Source organism: Lepisma saccharinum, chromosome 6 (genome assembly GCF_977018435.1).
Source record: "Lepisma saccharinum chromosome 6, izLepSacc3.1, whole genome shotgun sequence".
In the NCBI taxonomy this organism is placed as follows: domain Eukaryota; kingdom Metazoa; phylum Arthropoda; class Insecta; order Zygentoma; family Lepismatidae; genus Lepisma; species Lepisma saccharinum.
Window position 1 is genome coordinate 75,870,093 of NC_139234.1, and position 21,468 is coordinate 75,891,560.

Consider the following 21,468-nt stretch of genomic DNA (forward strand, 5'->3'; position numbering starts at 1 on the left):
TAAAATGTATTCACGCAACAAAAACAAAGTAAAATATAAATGTCATCAACTTGAAATCGGAGTCGCTAGTGTTAGGTTCTTTAGCTCAAGAATACCAAAATATAGTTGCCAACTGCAATATTTAACTCTAGAGAGGAAGTTTAAAATAGAAAATGCATTTTCAATTGATGTGAGTTAACATATTGTATTGTTGTTTGAGATCGACGTTCATAAAGTTTTTAACTCTGTATTTTGTGACAATAAGAATCATCAAACACTTAAATATCCTCCCCTCGTCTTATAGGATTCTAGAATTTAGTGATATTTCGCTATCTGTAGTTGCAAATACTAACCTGCGGACAAAAATGGGTGATGTAGGTGTGTAAAGTACCGCTAGTGTCAGCAAAAGTATACAATAAATAGTAAGTGGTAGGATTGTGTTGCGTACTTTTGATTTGGCCATTTTTGTGACAGAGTCAAGCACTGTAATACATTCAAGCATAAACATCAAATTTTCACTGTACGAATGTATGTTTTTATTTCCCATCTTCTAGTTGACAACTCACAGCATATACCAGGTACGTTTTTAAGTGTACACTGTGCAAGGCAGTTGAGCATCAACAACTAACAACATGCGTGTGCTGCGACGTTTGAAACCATGCGATGGACAAATCTCCGAAGGAGATCCTTCCTTGTACGCTGGTGGTATGTATGTGTGTTATATTGTTACTTTTACACTTATGAAACCTCCAAAGTATTAAGCGGGTTTATATTGTATCGTCTTGTTGTATTACTTTCAAGGTCAATCGTCGTGTTCGAAACTTCATCTCATACGTACTAGTTTTTTCAACGAGAGTATGTTAGAATACGTGTGGAAACTATGCTTGAAACTTTTCATAGCTTAACGTATCAATTTTTGTACTGCTATATTTGTGCATAAGTTATTTCATGTGGTGTACACATCGACTGTCCGAAAGTTATATCTGTCACATATCAATATCAATATGTTTATTCGTCATTAAGCATTACAAGAATGCAATAGATGTCGTCATTGGTACAAATATAAAACATAATACAAGAATAGTATAAACATACAAATATAAAACATAATACAAGAATATTATAAACATACAAATATTAGACATACCTAATACAAGAATAGTATAAACATGCAAATATAAGACATAATACAAGAATAGCATATATATCTAAATATAAAACTCAATACAAGAAAAGCATAAACAAGCCTATATATATATAATAAATACATAGGGTAAGTATGGAGAGACTAGTATTGCACATATTAGGAGTTCTAGAAATTTTAAATCTTCTTTTGGTAACAGTTTACTATTCTTCGGACACCTATAACTTCTTAGTTCCATCAATTTTTGACATTCGTACTTACCTGTCTGCTTCGCGGAACATTCCGTGTATGGTTTTTGGGGCTATCCATCCCGGAATCGGTGGGAAATTTAAACTAAAAAATTATTTTTGTTTGAAATTTTTGAGTCCAAAATTCCCACTGATTCCAGGCTCCGCCCCTGGGGTAATTGACCTACCGCTAACGCCGCTCCGCTCCGGCTCCCCCGCTTTCTCTATAGACTCCCTGTTAAAGGCATGTTAGAAATTGGCCGGAGTCACCTGCCTCCAAATGAGACCCAAACTTTTAAATTTGAAGAAATCCATTACCAGGATACGGAAAACTTGCCTGAATTTCACACAAAATGCCTTCACGATGTTAGACAATACTGCAGGAACTTATTACGGTAAGTAGTTTCTTCTGTAGAAATGAAGAAATCTGTTCGAAGGATAGTAAACTAGTACTATACTATAGTATGGGGGTGACACCTATAAATCATATATTTCGCACTTTTTTTACATTGCTAACGTACTATTTTGGAATGCGGAACATTTTTTAAGGTGAAATAATGCATTTCTAAGATAATGTCTATTTCTTACATTTAAGAGTACTTACTGTTGCTTGTTATTTCGATTCTGTAACACACATTATGGCGACAGTGTACTGGTTCATCGTGCGTTGTGCGAGTGTTTTGTCGATTTATGCAGTGTTGCAACCTCGTTCACCGGAAAATACCTACTTCCGTGTCCGGATTTGAAATTATGCTAATACCTCGCAAACCATTGACGTTAGCCCCAAAAACAATTTTCCGTAAGCTTAGGTTAGGCAAGCATAGTTAAAAAAAAAGTTTAAAAAATACAAATAATACTGACACGTCATGTTCTAGTGAAAACACGGCGAGTTTGAAACACTGACTACGGGATTACGTCATCTAACACACGGAACATTGTGCTCTCGTGCAGAAAGCAAATGGCAGCATCAGAAACAGCGTGTCTGACTGAGATTTTTGCAGAAAAAACATGTATTCGCATTAAAATGGATCAAAACTACATTCATGAACTTCCACAACGCTACAGAAAACGATTTCCGTAAGTACTGTCTCTTGTAAATTTGAAGAAATCCATCACCCCTATACTATAATGTTACCGATTATTTTCTCTGTTTCGTTTTGATTAATAGTCAATTGATTAGTTTCAAACCAGAGAGTGTACTTCTCTTCTACTTCTTCGTCCAGTTCTTCAAGTATGTATTTATTATTGCCAATTGTGAGGAAAGTAGTATCGTCTGCATACAAAACAGTTTTATGGGGTATGAAGCTGGGGAGATCATTGACATAAATGTGAAAAAGGAAAGGACCAAGAACAGAACCTTGGGGGACTCCACTTTCAATATTTAGGAGATATGATTGATTGTTTACTGTTTATACTGACCATCTGCTGTCTATTTGATAGATACGATTTTGTGAGAGAGAGTTCAGCTTCTAGGAAACCATAAGAGCGTACCCTTTTTATCAGCATTTGATGTGAAACTGAATCAAAAGCCTTACATAAATCAATAAGTGTTGCACTCACAGAAAGTTTAGATTCAAAAGCATCCACTACTGTTGCAACAATGCTTTCATTTGCTTTTGTGGTAGATGAATGAGCTCTAAAACCATAATGAGCATTTGTGAATAAATTATTATTTGAAAAATACTCATCTAGCTGAATATGTACGCAGTGTTCTATAATTTTTGATAGAATAGCTACAAGTGATATTGGACGGTAATTACTTGGATTGGACTTATCTCCCTTTTTATGTATTGGAACAACAACTGAGACTTCGAGACATGTAGGGAAACACCCACTGTCAAACATCCAATTAAAAAGAGTATTAAGTGGGTACTGCATAACGTCAATAATTCTTTTTATAACAAAGTTTGATAAACAATAGAAATCATCAGATTTTGAATTGTTTAATTTTTGTGTTGCTTTAATAATATCCATTGGCTTAACTTCATACCATCTGAATCTAGTCAGATTACTACTATTGTCATGTGATATTGGTACACCATTTACATCACTGTGGATACAATCTTTTGCAGCATTGATCTTTGTGGAGTCACAGTTTCCAAACTTGACAAAGAAGTCATTAAATTCGTCTGGGGTAATTGATATATTCTCATTTGGTTTGTACTTCACTTTGCCTAACTGATTTTTAAAAATATCCCAAACTGCCTTACATTTATTATTGAAATTATTAATGAAGTGATCATTTGCGGTAAGTTTGGATTCTTTTATTTTTGACTTATAAATGCTCTTAATTTTCAGATATCTAGCCTTATCCACCTTATTATTTTTGTATCCATAATAATACATCATGAGTTGTGTTTTTAATTGAGGAGTATACCATTCACCTAGGTGCTTTTGTTTTCGTTTTGGCTTAATTGGTTTTTCTTTCTTAAGGACTCTGGGGCAGCAGTCATTGTATATTTTGGAAATAACTTTGATAAAATTGTCGAATGCCTTGTCTACATTTGCACAAGAAGTAATTAAGTAAAACCAATCAATTTGTTTTAGTTTGTTTCTCAGTGTATTGAATCTGTCATCATTAATTAACCTAGCAGACTTGATCTGGGTATGTGTATTGTTCAGAGGCATATCAGTATTTACTTTGAACCACAGGCCTTTATGATCTGATAAGTAAAATGTATTAAATATTCCTATTTCATAACTAGGCTTATCTAAACATGCATACATTTATCAGCACAAACTTCGGTTGTTTAATTCCTAACTAATCATTGTACACTCGCCATTTGGGCCAAGTTACAATTGTTTAATTCCGAGTTCATGATGGTACACAGGCATTTTTTCGTGATTCAATTTCTATTTATGTCTGTTAACACATACTTCGGAGTTTTAGCGATTACTTAATGCATGTTTTCTTGACCATATACTATATGGTTTTTTGGCCCAAGTTCCTTTTGTTTTATTGCGATTTTATCATGCTACAAATGCAATTTTAACATGGTTTGATTTTGATTCAACTCTAATACATACTGCGGAGTTTTAGCGATTACTTAAGATTTTGTGGTAACACCTTTCACTCGTTCATTTTCATCTTGTTTGACATTGATACTTACCTATTATGCATTGCCAAACATTCTTTAAGGTGGGATTTTGCTTTTCTCACGAAAATAATTTCAATTTTTCACATTACTAGTATTTATTGTTCTTCCTTTTTTCACTTTCGTAAGGCACAATATGGCGAGCACAGCTTGGCTCATCGTGGATCATCAGTGGGTATGCAGTGTTTCCAACCTTCTTAACCGAAAAATGCCCCACAAACCACTCATGGAAGTTTAGGTTAGGCAATCATAGTTAAAATTAAAAACCAAATCATTCATGCATAGCCCCACAAACCATTTCTGGCAAGGTTACGTTTGGTTATGTTAGGCTAGCATAGTTAAAATTTTGTTTGTAAGTCAATGCGATATAGCTTTAAAAAAAAAAAAATCACCTTCACTTCTTGCAAAACAACGGCATGGTTGGATACACTGACAGGGGGTTACGTCATCAAACATATGGAACATCCAGTCCACGTAGAGGAAGATATATTTCTCTTCGAAAATACATGAATTCCTGGTCCAATAGATTCAACGATGAAAGAAAATACCTCCACGAACTTTGAAAATGCCACAGAAACTAATTTCCGTAAGTAGTTTCTCCTGTAAAATTGAAGAAATGCGTTTTTCCCTATATCAAACTTTTACCTATTTTGTTCAATATATGCTTTCGTAGTTAGGTTAGCCAAGCCAGGTTTGGTTCTCTTAGCATTAAAATAAAGTCCCTAAATGCATTATACTAAGGTTCTGGTTTACTTCTACATTCATTCCCACTAGTCTACGATACTTACAGTCGCTTGTCAATGGGGCTAGACTGCACAATCAACCCTTGTGTGTTACCATTTGAAAGTAAAAAAAAATATTGTGCACTAATAGTAAGTATTTAACACTTCGAATTGCCACTGTGCATTTTTCAATTTGAAGTTACATTTCTATGAAATAATAAAAAGAATACTACTACATTACTTGCCATAGCTGGTTTCCTTGAACCTAATCCATGTTGTAAACCCACAGTATTGCCAGGTCGAACTTTGGTTTTCAATATATATATGCGAATATCCACTAGTATTCAACTTTTTTTAAAATTATGTTTTCATTCGTATTTTTTCATGTTTCATTCAAAGGGGGACTATAGAAAAAGGCCGGGCCGCGGTAGTGGTAGGGGGCAGTATGTCAATTAGCACGGAATCGGTGGGGGGGGGGGGGGGCAATTAATACCACTTTCAATTGTTTCCTCACCTTAAATTTTACATTTCTGGAATCCTTGATTCATACCCTTTCCAACAATGTATTATACATGTTTCTATTACGAAGGGTCGATTCAACTTCCTTATTGTGCCAATCATTTCTACAATTCTGCAATACTTCTTAGTCTTTCTCCTATGAAACTTTGAAAAAAAATCACTGAACATTTGGAACCATTGCCTGCCATTTTAACATGACTTAATTTCTATTCAGTCTTTACACATATACTTTCTCAGCTCAGTGATTACTTACTGCATGTTTAGTGGAGATGCATTTTTCTACTTCCTCATACTCCAATGTGCATAGCTTTTTGTGAGCGTTCACTGAATAGGCATTATGTCCCATGTCTCATGTTGAGTGATTTTTTACCCAGTATACATACTTCACAGCAGGTAGTCATTTGTTGACTTGCATACGAAACAAACTGATGCTACCATCTCTACAGATATGTTTTGGTCAATTTATTTACTTTTTTCCCATGTAAGAAGCATTCCCCTTCCTACATGCTCATTTGTGTAGGTTTCTTGATTTGCGTCCACATGGCAAGGCAAGCCCTCCGATATAGTAAAGATACAAACGAAAAATAAGATATATATATACAAGAGATGTATTGCACGCAACTAAAGCTACACTGATACAGAGGCTATTTCTCCACATAAGTGCCACCATTGTCCAAACATTTGTTCAAACGCGGAACAAGTTTTTGTATCCCAGAATCGTACAAATCCACCGCCTGCATCTGGAACCAAGTTGTGACTTCTTCCTTGACCTCATCTTCGTCGTCAAAGTGTTTTCCTCAAAGAGGTTTCTTTGGTACAGGAACAAATGTTAGTCTCTGGGTGCAAGGTTGGGGCTGTATGGTGGATGTTCAAGGACTTCCCATTGAAAATGTGCAAGCAGATCTTTGGTGACATTTGCTGAATAGAGCCGGGCATTGTCATCAGTAAAGCGGATTCCACATGACAACATGCCCCTCCGTTTGTTTTAAATTGCCCGTCGAAGATGTTTCAAAGTCTGGTAGTAGGTTTCAGCATTAATCGGTCTTCCAGGAGGCATGAATTCCACCACCAATCTGATCACGGCATGCACGTCACACCTTGCAGGATAGTGCAAATGTGTTTGTATCTTTACTTTCCTGACAAGCCTCGTATATATCTGGAATCACGAATTGTAGTCAACCCTTCACGAGCTACTACAAATGATCCCGTGAGTTACCGATGGCTCGTTTGGTGATCCTTGGCGTAGAGCATTCCTTAAGTTTGTATAATCACTGGTTTCACGAGGTTCACAAGCCCAGTTATCTTCGATGAATTTGTTTGTTGTGTTAAGTCTTAGGGTTCACACCCCATGATTTTGCACATACAAGAGATTACTATGTATAAATTTCAGTTTTAAATGCAGGCTCAACGGGCTATCTTTTAAAATCAAACATTGATCTCTGCATACTCATTTTTATCCAGCTTCATGGTTACAAATTTTGACATGATTACATGTATGGATTCCCGTAATGTATTTCACTCATGAAATTCAAATTAAACCCTCATCTATTTGTTATCCTTTTATTTATATTTATGTGTTGAATTAGTATTGTAACATCCATATGACTGTCTTAATGAAATCCCCTTCCTCAGACGGTGCGATGACCGAAGATGACCCATCAACTCCGCAGACTCCAAACTCTGCCCACAGCAGAATCCCAAGGAGGGTTTGCCTCTCCGAGCAGCAGCTGGAGGCCTTGACGCACGAGGAACTTCTGCCCAAGTGGCACGAACAGGATGCTTACATTAACTTGCTTGAGTTGCAGGCGAGAAATCATGAGGGTATGTGCATCATTCATTGATCACAGAGTCAATTTTCACTAATGTGGAGTTGCTGAGTATGATTATTAGGGCTGAGCCGATACCGATGCCAATACTATCACCAATTCCTACCGATACTTGAAAATTGTAATAATTAAAATTTGTTCAAAATATTGATTAATATTAGTGTTTAGCTTTGCACTCTTAATTATATGCTTCAGTTGACCAAGATTTTTGCTTTGAAGTAAATAATCAAGAATTACATGAAAATACTAAATTCCATCTTATGTCATAATGGAATATAGTTTTTTCACACAAAACCGGTGCAAAATAAAAAGAAACTTCGAATTTTGCACAACTTGTAGGATAATTAGACTCTGCAAAAGTGTTGCCCAGTATTTTTGATGAGCCCGTAAAAGACCAAAATGCCGGAAAAGGATCGGGTGGTTTCGGTGTATTCCAACGGATACATCAGCATTGGTCCAGCCCTAATGATTATGTAAGTATATGAACTCAGTTTGTTATATATATGAAGCAATATGTACTTTTTACCAAAGGAATACAGATATAAGTTTAGCTGATATTCTGCTGATCTAGTATAAATTTACACTATTCCTTGAACACAGATGGTTTATTAACTTCCTTAATACAGAGTGCATCATGGGAAATGGGACAATTTAAAACCTTCACAAGGAAAAAAATAGTTAGAACTGGAACATTTTTATTGGCCCCACGACATGTACAGACATTGCCATTATTTTCGAAATATGACATCCTTCAATGCACATCTGCAGGCGTCCACGAAAATTTTGCATTGCATCTTGTGGTATTGCCTCAATCTCTTCTTCAATCACTGCCTTTCAATGGGCAAGACTATCCAGCTGATGGGACATATCCAAAGGTGGTCATCGCTGAACTGCAACAATGATCTTCCCGCTAACAAAGGTTTCCACCGCTTGAACACACACGTGCACTGACCAATGACTCATGGTGAACTAAATGGCAGACCTCTGTAATGTAGACGGCATGTCAACTAGCGCCGCCACGAGCTTCCGTTTGGCAGTGTTGCCAGTGACTTTTGGTGGTCTATTTCCCGTGACTCACCCTGTATATTGCCCTCTGACGATACAAATGCTCTACCTCAAAATGGTAAACTAATTAAGATTTTTGCATGGCTTATTTAGGATGCTATTGACTATAATCTTATAGTGACATACAACAAATTAATACTTTGATGGTATTTTTGGTTCATCTCCTAAGTTTGGCAGCTATACGTGTTACATATCCAACTTTAAATGTTACTTCTGAAAACTGGCTGCAGTGACTTTTTACCTTTGAAAAATACGCTATGGATTTAGATATTTTCTTTGCACGAGTTTATATTCATAAGTATAATATCAGAGTAGCAGTACAACATACAGTATTTCACGAACATCAATGATTGAAACATGCATGAGGGCTATCCAGAGAGTAAGTTCCAATGAGTTTTTACGAAAAAAGATGATTATATTTACAAAGTCTATTATCGTATTTGATATACATACCGTACACTGCTTTTCAATACTGTTACCACCATTGTTGAGACACTTCTTGTAGTGTTTCACCAGTTTTTGTGTCCCTTCATCCACGTGGTAATTGCTTTTTTGACCCCATCATCGATGAAATGCAACCAGTAGAGAAGCATTTCAGATGCAGGAACACATGATAATCACTTTGCACTAATTGTTAGCTTAAGGGGTATGTTGGATTGCTCCCAGCCAAATCTTCATGCACCACTGATAGTTGACCACACTGCAGATCACCATGCGTATTTCCAGGTTCTCAATTTCATTGATGAAGTCACACCCATCTTCATACCATTGAATATTCATGACATGTTCTCAGTAAACCTCACAAAGTTGGCAATAAATTTGAGCTGGTTTCATTTTCATGTTATTTGCATTCAAGAAACATGTTATGGACCACATTTCACACGCTGTGTGCTGTTTCTTAAAGATTAGATTATCAACACACAGCACTATGCATAAAACGCTGAATATGTCTGCAAATGGCATTCATATCTATCCAAACAATCAACATGCTGCATGCATCATGACCATAGTTGTGACAATGTTCGCTAACGGAACTTATTTATTTTCCATTTGTGTGTGTTTTTGATTGATAAAATTATTGGTAATTTTACTGAAAAGTGATAGGCCTATATTAACGTATGCTGTAAGAGTTTCGATTAATCAGGGTCTCCCTGATGGTGCAGTGGTAGCGTCGTCACCTTGTAATCGAGGGGCCCCGGGTTTGATGCTCGGTGGAGGCACATAGTGGTTCGGATCCCACTTTAAACTGTAGGTCCAGTCCCGATTAGCCTTACTGTGCATAAAGTGGACAAAACACCAAATCAATCAATCAATCCAGTTTTGATCAATCTGTCCTGTCTCATTCCTAATTTCTTATCATTGGTTTTCTTTTATCCCACTTTAAACTATGTGTTCAGTCCCAATTAGCATAAAGTGGACTGAAGCAAATTTTGCCAAAGAGTTTTTGCCCTCAAAAAGTTTCAGATGGAACATTTTGCTCTATGGAAGCCATGAAGGTTGAATGTATAATATAGGAAAAATGTAATACCAGAGTTTCCACTGTATATCTAAGTGGCATAATAAGGTTTAATTTCACAAATACTTGATAGAGGCTGGGTGAATTGCACTCGTTGTTCATTTGTTTGAAATCATGGAGGTAGAAAGCCAGCAACACAGGTTAAATATACGTTATGGGCCAGCAAGTTGTTGGTTAATGTTCGTCTAATGTGTGGAAATGTATGTGTAAGAACATTTGAAAATGCTATGTGATTTCTATGGTGAAAAACAAGTGTTTAAAACGTAGAGAAAACAATGAGTCCTCAGTTTTATCTACTGATCGTAATTGGTGCTGCAGTCGAAATGTAATTCGAAAGACTTTCATTTCCAGTCCACGACTTTAAGACCGCACTGCAAGACCATACTCGGAGGATGCTTGCATCAAGTACAGTCTTTCATCTTTCAGACACGGCCTCAGAGGTGCATTAGCCAACCCCAGTGGCGGAGTTGTTAGAACATCATGCTACGACACCAGGGTTCCTGGGTTCGAATCGTGGCCTGGGCATGGATGTTTGTGCATGCTTGTTCATCAATTTCATCACTCATCCCCATCTCTGCAAATTAGCCAAAAGTGGCACAAGAGTCTTAAGTAAAATAAAGGAAATCAATCAATCAAATCAGAGCTGCATTATTAAGGGGCATGATCTGAAATTCCTACCTGCAATCACGTGACCTGAGAAATGAACCCTTGTCTCTCATCTGGCAGTTAGACGGCTTACTGACTTGGCCACAGTGGCTCCAGATAAATTGTGTGTTACCCTTAAGATAAGTTGTTTTGTTGACCAGTTTAAGTTGCCATATTTCATATGTATATGTTGTAGATTGCTCACAAAATTTAAAAATTCATATTAACGACTTGCAGCCGAGATTGTTGGTCTTCGCGAGACAGAGGAACGGATGCGCCAGCAGCAAGTGGAGGCAACTCAGAGGGAAAAGGTGTTGGTGAGAAGATTAGCTACAAAGGAACAACAAATGCAGGAGTTTGCAGTAAGTGGAATTACCTTGAAAAACTTAAATAATATTTTTTTTTATAATTACTGAAGCTAATATCTTGGCCTGGGATCAAATGTGGGAAACATGTGTCTCAGATTCAGATGACTGTCGTGAAACCAACCTGCTTCACTGTCTGTGTGATTCCTATGAGCACACAGTTCACAGAAATTTACTTTTGCAAGGTTACAATATGAGAATTACAATCTTCGGAAGAGTACCTATTGGTAAAAATAACCTTCAGTACTCGTTTATGAACATGCTAGAAGACACGGTTAACAGACATTTTTTTTGCATATACTTCCAGAATAAATCTCTGTTGGTTATTTTTCCCTATTTTTAAATGAGTTAGCACAGCATTTCTGAAAGTGTGGTCCACAGCATGATTCCAGATGAAAAGTAAGTTTACTTAGTTCAGTTATTGTAGACTGCTATAAAATTCATTGCATGTCAGTCAACAGCCTTCTGGGGATGATGGCTGTAAGGGACTGAAATTTATAGAAGAATAAAGTAATTTTTCGCAAAATAGACATGCAATTAGAGATAACTCTTTTTAATTCGAAGTTGGATATGTAACTTAAATTATTCAGTAATTTGAACAGAAGTTTATTCCCCTTGAAATTCCTATTGAAATCAATGTTGGAAATTCATATGTAATTTGAATTTTTGAATCTTTTGTTTGGATAATTCAAAGCTATCCAGAGACAGTCTTAGGGAAGAGAAAGTTTCTGGTTGCTGGTATGTAGCCTCCACTTTCTCTTCAATAAAGTGGTATTGCCAATCCCTTTTGTGTGCAGTTGTTCCTCCTTAAACCTCTACTAGCCAATGATTTGTGAAAGTCTTCTTATCTGCCCTCAGTTGTCAGTTGTGATTAGGCTGGGCCAGGGTTGGTTGTTACACATGTATGTGATTTTGTGTGTTCATACAGTGTACTTATCGAACCTGTTTTTCATTCACTGGTAGTTTAATTACTATTGTGGGAGGAATTGGGTTTTCCTTGCATTATGGGACCACACACAAAATAGTGCAATTTTTATGATAAAGTCCACTGCACGTTCATTATTTTTGATTATATGTAGTACAGTAGTTTTGTTTTATTGATTTTCTTGAGTAATGTATGCTTTTGTTAATTCGAATTTTTTTTATGTTCCCTTGGAGTTCAAATTAAAAAGAATTCACTGTATTATGTAGAGTGCTGCTGGAAGAGCAATTTGCTTAATCCCCAAATAGTTCGCACGGACAATGCTAGATTGTGTACAGAATCTAGAGCTACTTCACTCGAACAGGCAAAGCGAGTGGTATATGTTTGAAGACCAGTAATACACGTACCATCGTAATTTGTCTGTGCTAGTGGGCCCTCAAATCTGGATCGTGAGGTGAAAGATGCAGTGAAATTGAAACTTCAGTAAATATGGTCATTATCTTCATGTTATTATGCATTTTGGTCTATCTTACCAAATCAGTGATATATGAAAATGAAACAGATTGTGGCCTGAAACTGCAAGGATTGTTATTTTACATGCATGTGTCTACGTTTATTGTGTCACATTAAAATGAGATCATTCGCTGCGGGACGGCGTAGGTTCGAATCCGGCTCTGGTCGGAATTTATTCGGCCTACGTATAGGGCCGGTGGCAACCCACCATCGTGAGGAAATTGGGGAGCTCCAAGTGAGTGAGCGTAATCCGGTCGAGACGACCTACTATAACGGCTGGGGATAAGTCGGGCTGACCCCCCGACTATTCCAATACTGGTTGAAGATCTCCACGCTTAGAGGTGACAAGAGAAAGTGTGGGAGGGAGACCGGCAGTCGGTAGGTATGCCCAGGCCCTTCATGGGCTGTTGCGCAAAGGATTATTAAAATGATATTAAATTTCATTCTAAGTGCTCTACTGTGGGAGACTCAAACTAGTACGGTTGAACGAAAGTGGTTCCATGGAGCACTCTAATATTATGTATTTTTATAAGAAGCTAATTCAAATTTTAAAAATCTGGGTAGTGACTTCACAGAAAAGTACATTTCATAACTTTTTCATTTTCCCATTAGAACCAGATTGCCGAGTTGAAAGCTGCTCAAGTACCTGGGGCTGCTGCATTACGCTCTGCCCTCCTCGACCCTGCAGTTAACCTGCTTCTTCAGAGGCTGCGGAAGGAACTCCAAGCAACCAGAGCTCGCCTGGAGGAAACTCAGAACGAACTGAGCGCATGGAAGTTCACTCCTGACAGGTAATATCAGTCCTTTGCCCCCATTCAGTTAAGTCATATCATACCATGTACAGTGGAAACTCTATTTTACGTTCTTCATGCGACCAAGTTGAAAAAACTTAAAATGCGGAAAAATGTAAAATTGAAGAAAATTGTGTAGCATTTTGCTATGGTGGGACCATGAAGATTGAATGTATAATGTAGGAAAATATAAAATCCGGGAATGTTAAATCAGGGTTCCACTGCACATGAGAGGACTTACGAGGTAGTCAAATGAGAACCTTAATTTCTTTTTTTTTATGTAGTATCAGGGTGGCTACTTGGTAATTCCAAGAATTATGCGTGAATTTTTGGCTCCGGCCTGAGGCAAGTTTTTCACAGTTTAGCTTTTATTTTTATCGAGGAAGGAAAATAGAAGAAAGCTGCATGGAAAATAAGTCACAATTCTCTCAGTCTGTTTGCTTTGTTAGTGTCCTTTGCGGAACAATCTATCTGAGAGACAGAAGATTATTGCAAGATATCTTGAAGTTGATTAGGTAAATTTGAGTGAAATTCTTTTAAAATAAACAATGTTTCATAGATTAATATGTCCCATAACATTTGTGGCATGTGTTTGTAGAAGTACGAGGCGTATTTTTTAAGTAAGTACCGTTTTGATATGTACAAAAAACAAGTAAACTTTTTGTAACAATTTTATTGTTACATGAAATACCACACTTTTATCTACTTTTCCACATAATTGCCACCAATATTAAGGCACTTATCATATCGAACAACAAGCTTTTGTATTCCGTCGTCATAGAAGTTTGCCGCCTGAGTTGACAGCCACTGCAACACGGCCGTTTTCAGGCTATCGTCGTCATCGTGGCGCTGACCTCCGAGATGCTTCTTCAGTTGCAGAAACACGTGGTAGTCATTCAGTTGCAGAAACACGTGGTAGTCACTGGGAAGCTAGATCGGGGCTGTATGGAGGATGATCAAATTGTTCCCAACCAAATGATGCGATGAGATCTTGAGTTCGATGGGCCGCATGTGGACGGGCATTGTCATGCAGCAAAACAATCCCTTTACTCAGCATGCCGCGCCTTTTGTTTTGAATGGCACAGCGCAGTTTTTTTCAAGTCTCACAATATGTTTTGGAATTTATTGTGTCACCACGAGGCAAAAAATCAACAAGCAACACCCCCTTCCTGTCCCAAAACACGGTACACATGATTTTCCTAAACTTCACTTTCTTGGGCGATGTTGAATGCCGCCATTCCATGGATTGTTGTTTTGTTTCGGGTGTAATGTAGGCCACCCATGTTTCATCGTCTGTGACAATTTGACTTAAGTACGCGTCACCTTCAGCTTCATAACGCACAAGAAAAGTCAAGGCGCTACCTAAACGTTTGCTTTTGTGCAGCTCAGTTAACATTTTTGGTACCCATCGTGAGCACAATTTTCGATAGTTTAAGCATTCGGTAACAATTTCGTAGATAACACTTCTTGAAACTTCAGGGAACTTCTCTGAACTCCTCTGCTTTCATGCCTTTAGCACTACGAAAATGAATAACAGCGCGTATTTCGCAGTCCGTGGCGTTCTCAATCAGCGGAGGCATTTTAAATACGCAAAAGCAAATGTATACATGATCGATTGTTGCTGCAATGGCGTCTGTGGCTTGCCAACAGATGTAGGTACACAGTGCGCATGCACGGGACACCGACCGCAGCGCTGTTGCGGCGGAATTTCAAAACGGTACTTACTTTAAAAATACGCCTCGTATTTCAAGACTTAGTATTTGAAATGACACTGTAAACTCCACACCTTAAATTAAATATTTACATATATGTATATACCGTTTAATTAATAGAATTTTTGGATATGCTGGAATCATACACACACTTTATATTGTTAATATATTGTGTGTATGTATGTGTGTAGGTGGTGAGAGGCGGTAATAAGTAAGGTTGAAGTAGAGAAAACATCTGCTTGTACCCTTGAACTTTTGGAAAGTTCACCTTGAAAACTGGGAATTATACTTGAATTTTATCATGGTCCTAGAGTGGCCACTCTGAATAGATTACTGTATGTAGGATTGCACAAGTTTGCTGCATTTTAACGCAGACCTATTACTGATCTACATATATTTTCAACTTTGAGTTAGTGCCTGTATACCTTAAGAAGAGTAAGTCTTTGGATTCCACGTGCAGTTACTTATGAGCCACTGTGAAGGCCTTTCCACCCATCTGCCTGCGAACTGAGGCCATTGTCGAACTTTCTCCTCCATTAGTAAACTTGCTGGTGATATTGAATTTTCATTTGCCGAGAAAGTTCTGTAAGTTTTAGGCTGACAGAGGTCAAGAAACCACTCCTCTTCACTGGTGCAAGTGTTTATAGGAGGCCATAAGGAAAATGGCATTTTGAAGTTTACTTGATTAGTGTTGCAACCTTGAAGTGGTTTTTTAAATTACAGTTCATGTAAATTTGAGCTGTATACAGTCTACCCTAAAATTTTTATTGGACTTTTAAGGTTTTTCATTTGGCTCTTTGCAATAGTTTTTGTAGTCACCCATTAATTTAGATGTCAATAATACACCCTTTGTTAGAATAGTGTCTTTTGTCTTCTCGTTTAATATCTAAGAAACTAAAAGTTAAAATATACAAAACAGTAATTTTGCCTGTAGTATATTATGGGTGTGAAACTTGGTCCCTTACATTGAAAGAGGAACATAAATTGAGAGTATTTGAAAATAAGATCCTTAGGAAAATATTTGGACCTAAAAGGGATGAGGAGACAGGTGAGTGGAGAAGGCTACATAATTTGTATTCATGTCCAGATATTATTAGAATAATTAAATCAATAAGACTTAGGTGGGCAGGCCATGTGGCACGAATGGGAGAGGAAAGATGAGTTTACGGGATTCTTGTTGGGAAACCTGATGGTAAGAGACCTGTAGGAAGGCCAAGACGAAGATGGAGGGACAACGTTGAGAATGAAATCGGTAGGAATGGAAAAGAGTATATAGATCTTGCTCAAGATAGGGACAGATGGAAGGCCTGTGTTGCTGCAGCCATGAACCTTCGGGTTTAAGAAGGCTAGAGAGTTAGTTAGTAGTTAGAATAGTTTTGCAACTCTCCCTGCCCACTCACCGCCTCCTTCAGCACACTGCTATTAGCATCTCTTGAGGTTTTGGATGATATTGGAAAAATATCTTCTTTTTGTTATGCTCGGCAGCTCATTCATCACTGTTGTCTCCATTGCTGAAATGTTACCATGTCACCTTTCTTGTGGTGTATTCTTCAGTTGGGGAAACAATTAAATGGATGCCTGGGGCAACCCAGGAGGAGGATAAAGGTGGCCAGAGTGTGGTGCTGATCACGTCACTTCCAAAAAATGGCAGAGATAGAGAGTGTGTGGTGAACTTTACCTTACCTTATACATACAGAGAATCATCCATACAATAGAGCAACATTGTAAAAATACATATGCTTTAAATGAAAAAATAAATCCAGAAGAAAAGATGTAATGCATTTGAAACCAGCTGTCCTTTATAAGGTTAGGTGATAATAGGTACATTTAGTGTTAAGAGCAATTTTCACACGTCAGTGGTAACGTGGAAATCCCTCTTCTTGCAGCAACACTGGGAAGCGTCTAATGGCTAAGTGCCGCTTGCTGTATCAGGAGAATGAAGAACTTGGTCGGATGATATCTAGTGGCCGTCTTGCGAAGCTCGAGGGTGAACTAGCCCTTCAAAAGAACTTCAGTGAGGAGGTGAAAAAGTCACAGTCAGGTAGCTGTATTTTTCATAACTTCATCACAGAAAACTGATTATTTATGTGTAAGAATTTGAGAAGTAATAAACTTAATACTCTGATAACTACATAAATAAGTAATAAGAAAGGTAATGGTTATTTTGTGTAATAAGTAGAGGCATGCAAATTTCATTTTTGACGAAGACATGAAATATGAAATAACATGCTGTAATGTTCATTTTTCATGTTTCTGAAAGGTGTGAGGTGCATTTATCTACCCTGTTTTGTCACGAAATAATGCGAGATGAACTGCAAAATGCAAAATATACACTTAAACACGAAATTTACCGTTTATATACCGATGCGACACTTTCTGCAATCTGAAGTATCCTGTGAGTTATGCAATTCACGGAAAATTGGTTAATTCTGCTGTAAATATTTGAGAAGCAAAAATGTACTCCGTTACACAGGAATAAACTTAATACTCTGGTAATGACATAAATGTGCTATTAGAAGGGTTAAGTTTATTTTGTGTAATAACTGCAGTTTTTAAATCAAATTTAGGATTATATTCACAATTTTAAAACCAAAATGTCATTTATATAGCACTTTTGATGTGATTATTCACCACTATAACACCAAAATTGTATTTTATTTTCCGCTTTTGAACCCAAAATCGACTGTTTTTGTACCGAAATTTTGCTTTTTTATTTACCAAAAATATGTGCCTCTAGTTGTAAGTATAGTTCTTAAATCAAATTTAGAGTTATATTCACCATTTTAACATTGAAGTGCCATTTTGTACACCACTTATGATCCTGAAATGTGCCCAGTTTTTGTACTAAAATCTTCATTGTACAATTTCCCACATTTTTTCTTTTTTTAGCCTGGTCTCCTGAAAAATCTATGTGGCTCTAGTAATAGTCTTCAAAATTTATTGTTAATAACTTTAATTTTATTTTGTAATATATAGTTCTCTTTTGATATCTCTTTCAACTTTATTTTGAAAATTATTCATGGCTTCCCACTACAAAGAATGTAAAATATGGAAAGAGGGATATTTTGATCTAAAAGACACAACTTTCCAAATTGGATAACTTGGCAGCAATTAGGCTTTTTCAAAATTCCCACTTCTTACATAAATAATGATGTTCGTGTTTGTTTAATGAATTTAGTAACTTCAGTTCTTGTATTAAAAAAATAGTAATTCAGTGTTATTTGTGAAAAACTATTTTAATAGCTTATTGATTTCGGTGACTCATTAAATTTTCTTTGTAAAGTACATTTTACCATCAACATAAATAATGAAGTTGTTCTTCCAAGCAGATCAATTAATTTTGTCTTTCCATTTTTCCTTAATAGAATTAGATGAGTTTTTGCAAGATTTGGATGAGGATGTTGAAGGTATGCAGAGTACTATATATTTCCTGCAGCAAGAGCTTCGTAAATCCAAAGAGACAATCACCAATTTGGAGCAAGAAAACAAATCACTGCAGCACGTGGTCCAGAAGAATTCTCCATCGGTAGACCAGAACGTTGAGGTCGATGAGAAAATCTGCAGCATTGAGCAAGCTGAGTCCGAGGCAGAGGTCCCAAAAGAGAGTCAAGTGTACGAGGAAGACTCCCGAGATTGGAATGACTCCGAGAAGTCGAGGACTAGAGAGCCAACACCAGTAGAAAAGCCTGAGGAACAGAAAAGTGATTATGGTGATATGACAAAAGACGTCGAGGAAGGAACCATAGAGAAAACCGAACAGGATGAGGAAATGAAAGAAGAGAGTGCCGAAAAACAGGAAACCGAAGCAGAAGAAGAAAATAATGAAGTAGAGGAGACTAAAGAGCAAGAGGATGTACAAGAGGAGGAGGAGGATGACTTAGAAAATCTGGCTCTTAATATCGAAGAGAAAGAAATGTTGGAGTTAGAGGGAAAGGCTGATGATGACGACAATGTCGAGAAGGTGGTGCACGAAGCGGAAGAAAACGCAGAGAGTGAAAATCAAGATTCTGCCGCTCCAGCTGAAGAATCCAGGACTAGTCCGACGGAAGAAGAAAAGCCGAGTGGCGTGGAGTCGAGGAAACGAAGTTTGTCAGAGAGCGAAGATGATAGTGACGATACTCCTCTAATAAAGAAAATACGCCCTAATTATGAAAAACCGAGTACCCCGAGCATGACCACGAGGAGGCAGAAGGCAAATGCTTCCAATAAGAAGGAAAGTTCAGAAGAGAGTGAAGAGGAAGAAAGACCGAGAATAACAACAAGGCGACATACGCGACAGACTGCCGAGAATAGTGGTGCAAGCGAATGATAAACCTGTGTGCTGTTTCAGTCATGAATTTGTGCAAATATATTAAATATTGAGTTCTGTGTGGATGACATTTCTTATGCAAGAGTGTGTATATTTATTTCCCTGCTGTAAAATAATGTGTGACAATGAATATAGTTTAAACTGTCTAGCACCATGCTTACATAACCTGTTATGTAATTCTGGCCTCAGTCAGGCAGTACAAAGCATAGTGTACTGTTTCTGTGTTGCAACTTTTAGTATTTTTTGAGAAGAGTTAGAATGTATTGTTTTGCACAACAGACATGTACAAGTATCCCACGATAGAATATGTTAGTAATTTGTTGAAAATATTGAAGGTGTCTTCTGAACATGAATTGTTCAAAGAAATTAGTTTACTTCTTATGTATTACAGTAACAGTTTACCTTGTGTTTATTGGCCATGTTTTCTCTTTCTGATACAGCTTTTTTTTCTGTAAATTCTACAGAAATGAATTTTCTTCAGTTCTCAGAAAAATAAAACTACTTTTTTATACAAAGAACTGGGTTGTTTATTGCAATCTAATAAGTATAAATATTAAGAATATATCTGAAATTTTACTAACACCAATCCTGAACTGACATAAAATGATGAAGAGATATTTAGTTCAGAAGTTGAGGGCATATTTACACATTAAGGAAGGTGTTATTTCGTGTAGGTTTTGGATTCGAGGCCCACCTTGTCATGAGTGTATAGTTGAAAACATCAATTCATCAACTTCATCTAATCTTCATTCATCCTCATAGTTGTATATAGCCTAAAGAGGCAGATGAACGATACAGGGTGGTGAATATTGGATCTACTTATTTCAGTCTACCATAGAACGTTGGCCCTTTCAGACAAGAATCGCAGCAGTGGAGGTGTTCATCCGAACAGGTTCCATTTAGAAGACGCAGCATACAGACAACGATCTTCCAGCAACTGGTGCCAGGGTGGCACGGCATGATGATGCAGGTCAGACAATGGAGAGGCAATTGCCAATAATCTAATAGCTCCTAAAAGGAACCTCTTTGGATGAGCTGTGATATGTGATTGTGAGCCTTGCGGCTGCCTTATGACACGTCTCCACTATGCTGGTCGGCAAAACTGAACAAATGGATACATGTCATGCCATGTGCCGACTGTCCAATCAGCAAGCCAACTAGTACCAGTCCACTTGAACGGATATTGTGTGAAGTGGAGGTGGCGCCGAGCATCTGAAGCGTTGGTCGTGTTTGGTCAACTTTTGATCATGGAGTGGACAAACTTAGAATTTATGACATTAATGTGAATGTTCTCAGCTATGGGATTGCAGATTGAAGGATTATAAAAATTGGAACAAACTTGTTAGTGGAAATTGCGGTTTCATTTCAACAAAAAAATTTTTAAAAATTAAGCGATATTGCAAGAGAATGTAAAAGGAAAAGGGCACCAGATATTTAGACTTGGACAAATCCAAAATCTCCGTGGACGCTTCATAGCACTACCAATAACAGTTACAGAAGCTCATCTTCATCATACATTTTCAGAGTATTTCATTTGTTCTGTAAAATTGTGTATGTGTCGAACCAGACTGATGTAGTACACGTCTCCTCTCAGCAGTGTGGATGCACCTTCAGCATGGACATTCTTGCTTGCATTCAGAAAGGGTATAAACTAAGGATGGCTATATTCAAAAAAATTGTTTTCCGATTTTTGAAAGTGAAATTTTTCGTTTTATGCTACTTTTTAAAAAAAAAAGTTTCGTTTTGAGAAAAATTTTTGGTTCTTGCTTTTAAAAAAAATTTCATACTTTTTTTTTTTTTCATAAATAGTATTTTCGAAAATGAGTTGCAATGCCTAGTTTTTGGGAGAGAGACTCCCACTTCTTAGTTTCACTTTCATCAAGCTGTGGTGTGAAGAAAAATATCCCTCTGTCTGTTTTTTGTGTACTGAATTGAACTGCTTATTAGAGCAAGGCACATAGTATTGTTGCCAAAGCCAACTGTTTATGAAACAGTGTCCTCATCCCTACAATGATGTTAACAGTGTGGCTTCTGAAGCTCCTACAAAGTTGGAATCTTTAGAAGTTCTTCGAAATTTTGGTTGGCTTTGAAGTATTCCTGGACAGGGCAGAAGGTCCA

General features: G+C 37.2%; 2 protein-coding genes across 5 annotated transcripts in view; both read left to right on the top strand.

The window, feature by feature from the left end:
• LOC145988888 (CUE domain-containing protein 1) overlaps positions 1-21,468 on the top strand; it is a 258,232-nt gene that overhangs the window by 40,767 nt on the left and 195,997 nt on the right. The window lies entirely within an intron of this gene.
• Positions 155-19,859, top strand: LOC145988887 (uncharacterized). Of its 4 annotated transcripts, none has more exons than XM_083124168.1 (7): positions 155-169; positions 534-684; positions 7,319-7,507; positions 10,976-11,100; positions 13,151-13,329; positions 16,928-17,082; positions 18,407-19,859. In XM_083124168.1, the coding sequence occupies exons 2-7, from the start codon at positions 612-614 to the stop codon at positions 19,348-19,350; spliced, it is 1,665 nt and encodes a 554-aa protein (XP_082980294.1). In that variant the 5' UTR covers positions 155-169; positions 534-611; the 3' UTR covers positions 19,351-19,859. The 4 variants fall into 4 exon arrangements, with proteins under 4 accessions (XP_082980294.1, XP_082980295.1, XP_082980296.1 ...); XM_083124167.1 differs by lacking the exon at positions 155-169 and adding an exon at positions 333-401; XM_083124169.1 differs by lacking the exon at positions 155-169 and having other exon boundaries at positions 321-557.